This window comes from Tupaia chinensis, unplaced genomic scaffold (assembly GCF_000334495.1).
Source record: "Tupaia chinensis unplaced genomic scaffold, TupChi_1.0 Scaffold000624_1, whole genome shotgun sequence".
NCBI classification, from domain to species: Eukaryota; Metazoa; Chordata; class Mammalia; order Scandentia; family Tupaiidae; genus Tupaia; species Tupaia belangeri.
This window is the reverse complement of record NW_006160144.1, coordinates 1,206,504-1,212,543: the sequence shown is the minus strand read 5'-3', so window position 1 is coordinate 1,212,543 and position 6,040 is coordinate 1,206,504. Positions and strand designations below refer to the sequence as shown.

Genomic DNA, 6,040 nt, shown 5'->3' with positions numbered 1-6,040 from the left:
GAGCCTGACGCCCCCCCCTGGCAGCGGCTCCTGCCTGTGCTGCAAAGGGGACCTGTCTGCAGGCCTGTCATTGGGCCCTAGGCCTCTGCCAGGACTGGGCCATCTATTGCAGGGGACTGTGCACTTTTTCTTCATGGTCACAGGCTTAGGAGGCAGAGGGTCAGAGCTGGAAGACATCTTGAAGGTCACCTAGAGATGCCACTCACCTTTTACAGATGAAGAAACCGAGCACACAGAGAACAAAGGACTTGCTCCAAGCCTCACGTTAAACCGTAGGCCCCTGGCCCTGACACCAGAGTTCCTTCGCCGTCTTTGTCCCAGCGCTATCCTCCCGCACTGCCTTGAGGAGCAGACAGCTCTGAACGGCCGCCTGGTTTTTCATACTTCTCCCTCACAGACACCTGGGGCCAGCCCCAGCAGTCTCTGTCACCCGTGTCTCACCGCAGGGCATACATGGGGCTGCTGGGCTTTCCCGGCAGGTGGGCGGCCCCTCTCGAGCGGTGCCTCCCGGGGTGATGCCGGCAGGAGTGGCTCTGGCCCACGTGGCTGCTTTCTTGCATGCGGCTGACCTTTGCTGACTCCCCTGCACTGCACCTCTGTAAGAAGCAAAGGTGAGGGTCTCATGGGGTCGGCCCCGCCCCTCTAAGGTGATGCTCGGTGCTTTCCAGACGTGACAGCACCTTTAGTGGATGAGAGAGCCCCCGGCGAGCAGGCTGCCGCCCAGCCCCCCACGGAGATCCCAGAAGGAACCACAGGTGAGGGGATCCCCAGAGGCCCACAGGGCTGCGAGGGCCCTGTGGGGTGCCCCAGCTGACCTGCTATAGAATGGGCGCTGGGTATGCTTGAGGTTATCCTTGGGTGAGGCAGGAATGTGGGTGGGAATCTTGGGAATCTCGGGTTGTTAGGGGGCTTCACGCCCTGATGCCACATGGCCCACACACCTTCCAGAGGATTGAAGACCTTCTGGATTCCTTCTAGATTCTTCTCACCTTGCTCAGCCAGCACATCAGTTCCAGAGACTTCTTGGCAGGGTTTTCGAGGCAGGTGGTGGCAGATCCGTGCCTCCTTCACACCTGAGGTCAGTCCATTCTCCCGCTCGGACTCTGCCCGGTGGCACGGTTCCCTCCTAGGGGACACTTCAACCCTGGGAGCTCCCAAGAACACAGCAGGGTCCAGGTGACTGAGCCACCCCTTTTAAGAATCTTAATGGGGCAGTTCTGGAGGAGCTCAGAAGTGTTACCTCACATCCATCTCTAGGACTATGTCACCTCAGCATGTCCTTATAGAACAGGCACAACACGGATGAGAGGTCGGTCAAACGTGGCACCATCAGAAATAGCACGGGGCTCAGAGCTGCAAAGTCCCTTGACAGCTGCTGTTCCCTAAGCCCCAGTGTCATTTCCTTCTCATCCTCTTCTCGGGGCCTGCACAGACTCCAGCTGCTGGCTTGGTGATGTGGAAGGTGCCCAGCAGCCCACTCAGAAATGCAGACGAATCCTGGGCAGGATGCACCCAGCAGTGGAGAGCAGGGAGCATGTCCCCAGGTGGGAGCTCGCCTTCCCTTCCTAGAGTCAGGCCCATTGCCCTTAGGGAACCTGCAGTGTCCTCCCAGGGCTGTGCGTGCAGAGCGCCCCCTGCAGGGGCGACCATCACCACCTGCCTCCTTCGAAGCACTCGTCTGAGGTGGGGGGAGGGGGGTTCTCAGAGCCAGGCAGGCCTGGTCCTTGCACCTGAAGGACATGAAAGGCCGTGGAATGACTCCGGGAGAAATCGCCAGATGACTCGATTTGGTCTCCCTCTGTCTTTGCACAATATTTCAGTGGCGGAAGTTCATCCCTACCTGGAATGAGAATTCTAGACAGCCCCGGACTTTTCCATCACTCCCAAGTAACCAGAAGTACTTCAGTCTCCATAATCACAAAACCCAGTCTGCAAATGCTAATCTGATGGCAGGTCCCACGTGAGGTCAAAGCTCCGGTCTTCCCCCAGTGCTGGGCTAGCACTGGGGTGGTGGAGGGTAAGACAGGCAGGAATGACCTCACTTCCAGGCTTCCACACCCTGCAGGGCTTTAAAGAGGACTCTTCCTCTCAGGGGACCTTATTTGTTTTGAATTCCTCCTCGCTGCCCCTCATGCCCAGTTAGCCTCTTCGAAGATCTCGCCCTCTGCACTGGATCCTGGCAGATGTACCCTCTCTCTCTACCCCCAGTCCCCCCAGGAGCTGAAGACCCAGCTCCAGCCTCACTGAGCTATGCTGAGCTCGGCTCGCTCCCGAGGAGGCCGGCGGGAGGTCAGAGGCCCCGGTGAGCCATCCGAGCTGTGCCCACACAGACGTGGGGAACAGGCTGACAGGTCTCTGGAGCACGGGCTGCCGGCCCGTGGCAGCGGCACTCCTTCGCTCTGCCATCAAAACGGGGAGCCCTCTCCCTCCTCCAGTGTGCCCAGGTGGGGCCATGCCGGCTTTCCACCAGGTCCCTACATGGAGGGGACACATACCAAGTGTTTCCTGGTGGTACCTTGAAAGCCTTTCGCAGGGACTGAGAGAAGGCCAAGTGTCTCCGGGTGGTGCCTTGAAAGCCTTTCGCAGGGACTGAGAGAAGTGGCCAAGTAGCCACCCTGCCCCACAGCCATCCTCTCCAAAGAAATCCTCCTCAAATATCTCTCCCCCCTCCCCCCCCCAACCCTTTAAATTACTCCAGTGGCAGGGACATTGTAGACGTTGGCCACAGGCCCCTTAGTTTAATGCCTTGGTTGGTGTATTCTGTTTGTTGGGTCCTCAGTGTGAGGTGCAACAGGGCTTTCTCTCCGCAGGAATCCTGCCCTGCCGGGGCCACACACAGGCCTGCCTGACTCTTGTAAAATACTCCCCAGGCTGTAGAGTGGCCCAACCACTCGCACCCTCCCTCCTTCCCTTTGGATTTTCCGATTGTTCCCCTACTTGCTGGGGTCAAAACGATCAGTAGCTCCAGGTTCAGACTCGCATCAGGGCCAGGAAACCGCAGCTCTTCACTGGCTCGGGGAAGCCAGATGAATCCTAGTGCCATGGCAGTGACGTCGTGCCTGGATGCTCCTCATGTCCTCTGTCTCCAGGATGCTGTGGCCACTCGGCAGGACTTGCTGTCACTCTGAGTCTCTCCCATTTCCATGACCTTGTTAGCAACTCAGACCAGATCCACGTGCAGAGCTGTGTCCAGCACACAGTCAGCCCGACCCTCGCTTGGTGCTGTGTTCAGATGACAGGCGCTGGGACCGTTAGGCCTCATGGGCTTCACACATCTGCTGTAGGGGAACCAGAGGGTGTCCGTGTGGACGAGCTTGTGGATCGGGGGCTTGCCAGCCCACTGCAGCCCTTTCATCCCCACCAGAGCTGCCCTGGGACAGACAACGAGTCGGGCATCTCTGAAGCACCATGAGGGCCACCCAGCAACTCAGAGAATCTTTCTTTTCTTTCATCCATGCTGTTTGCAGCCAGCCTGGCCAGACAGGAGTGGTAACCTGACGTTTGCCCGCAGCATCGAGGCTGAGACTGTCATCGCAGCTCTGGGGGCTAAGACTGACGGCCAGCCGGCACCTCGTAGGCGTCCCCCAGGTCTCGCCCACTGTCTCGGGCAGGCTGCTCCTTCTGGAGTCACGAGGTTGAGGCATGTCCTGCCTGAAAACTCTTCTCCTGGACAATCGTATGCTAGAGCAATATCCTGATCTTTCATGACGCAGAAGTGGCTGTTCTAGGCAGTAAAGCTTCCTGGTTTTGGTACCATTGACTTGGTCAGGAGCTGTTCTCAGTCTCCTTCATTTGGGTGAGCTGTGGCTCCCTATGCAGGAGCCCAAGACACCCAGAACCAGCTCCTGGCACTGCTGGAGCACCTGCAAGCAGGTAGTACCTGCCCCGGGCCTGCCATTAAAGGGACTAGCCTGACTTGGAGGAAGAACCCTAACAGCTCTAGGACACCTGCCGCACGCCAGGCACTTAGCTAAAGACAACCCCATATTTGTCATATTAACCCTCTCTGTCCTTCTACGACACAAACCAGCGTAGTCACCGTGGGGTTCTGGATGAGGAAACGGAGGGGCAGAGAGGCTAAGTACATGGTGGTGTCAGGGTATGACCCCGTCTATGACTCCAGCACCCAGGCTTAGTCCCTCTCTGAACCCCTCACCCGCTCAGAGCACTGCCTGGGGCTGGGAGCGCAGATGCCATCAGCCATGGCTCCCAGGGCACGGTTCGCAGCAAACTGTTTCACTGGCCTCTCCCATCCTGTGCGTCTTCACTGAATGAGACACTCAGGACCCTGACCACCGAGAAAAGGTCTTTCCTACTAGGTCCCAGTCACTTGCAAGTTGCAGGTGTTTCAAGCGAGCTTTTATCACGGACGCCGCCAGCAATAACATTTGCAGAGGAACTTAGAGCTGCAGCTCCTGGTACTCCTGGGACGTACCTTTCCTGACGTTTTAGGGAAACTCCCAGAAGCAGTAGAGAGCTTCTAGCAAACAGTAACTATCTTTGCTTTTATCCTCTTCATTTGCTGATGCCTAAACCAGCTGAAGAAGCAGGCATTGGAGACACCCCCAGCCTGGAAGACCAAGCTGCTGGACACGTGACTCAAGGTCAGTGGGCCAGAATCACCTGCCATGACTTGGGGTTGGGAGCCGGGAAATGCGAGCACTCGATGGGCCCTGGTCTCAAAAGAGAATTTGCACTTGGCCCGTAACCCAGGAGATTTTGGGGGAGTAGGTTTGTTTCTTTTCTTTTTTCTTATTTATGTAGTTTATTTTTGTTTGTTTGTTTTTTGTTTTCAGTTTTTTTGCCATAGGGTGCATGCACCCACTGGAGAGAGGCACAGAGATAGGGAAAGTGAAGCATCATCCCCCAGGCGGATGGCCACAGTTCAATCCTTCTCTCCCATTCTCCTCTTGGGATTTTGGACACACATGCACATGCGCCTGGTGTATTTTTCAAGTCACTGGGTCCAGGACTCAAACTGCGTGGCCATGTGAGATCCAGTGCCTTAGCCACCATACCACCTGCTGGCCCAGGAGTCAGTTGTTACTGTTATTGGGGGTGGGCTACTCAAATATAGGAAGAGTCCCATTTTTTTCCCCTAATACTATTTCTGAGTCATTCCTAAGGTGTTTGATGCCCTGAAAGAAGCTGGTCTTGTCCAGCCTGGGAGTTGAGAGCAGATTATTTAATAGAAACTCAAATATATCCAATGGGAGATCCTCCCTGCAGCCCACCCATTGGCCCACCTGTAGCAAGGCCTCAGCCATTCACAGGGTCTTCAAAAATTTCACAGAAAATGAACGTTTTTTGTGTAGCATGACAAAACTATACATGGACTCCAAATGTTTGTGCACCAGAATGAACTCATACTTTAATTCCATTTTTTCCATGAACTCCTTGAAGCCCTTCCTAGTTCCACCAGCCACTGGTTTTGAGTCCTCTTCTCTGCAACCTTTAAACCTTATGATTTTCTTCTCAGGAACCAAACAGCTATATTCAAGAAAGTAGTTTTCTATAACCATATTATAAATATTTTCAGGACTTAAAAAATCCTGGAGAGTCATAATTGAGGACCAGCCTAGAGATAGTCTAATTTTGCAGATGGAGACCAATATAGACACAACATGGAGTGGGTGTGCTTTCTAGCACTCGGTGGGTAAATGAGCTTGAGAGTTTACTGCATAACATAGAAGCTTCTGGATTGCAAAGAAGCTGGGAAGATACGGATCTTTTCTCCAGAACTTGATAAGGGATGTATTCAATAGTTAGTGTTCCCACTCGTGCCAACTGACTTCAGGGGACTCAGCCTTATATTCTGAGGTCTAACTGTCCATAAGTATAAGGACACTGACTTCATAACTAGAATACTTTCAAAAAAATTTCTCATCTCACATGGCATGAAAAGGCATGTTTTCATTCTGTTTTAACAAACAGAAGGGCTGGGACCAGCAGTTGGCATAAGGGCTGTGTTGCTGGACTCCCATGTAGCCGACTATGGTTCGTGTCCCGGACCCGGCGGCCTAAACTCAACCCCGGCACG

The 6,040-nt window shown here is 54.5% G+C and overlaps 1 protein-coding gene across 1 annotated transcript in view; it reads left to right on the top strand.

Moving 5' to 3' along the window:
* Window positions 1-6,040, top strand: part of MAPT (microtubule associated protein tau) — a 60,879-nt gene that overhangs the window by 11,774 nt on the left and 43,065 nt on the right. The window contains exons 3-4 of the mRNA XM_027775990.1: window positions 669-755; window positions 4,539-4,604. Coding sequence (XP_027631791.1) covers window positions 669-755; window positions 4,539-4,604 — 153 coding nt within the window. The remainder of the gene's footprint in view (window positions 1-668; window positions 756-4,538; window positions 4,605-6,040) is intronic.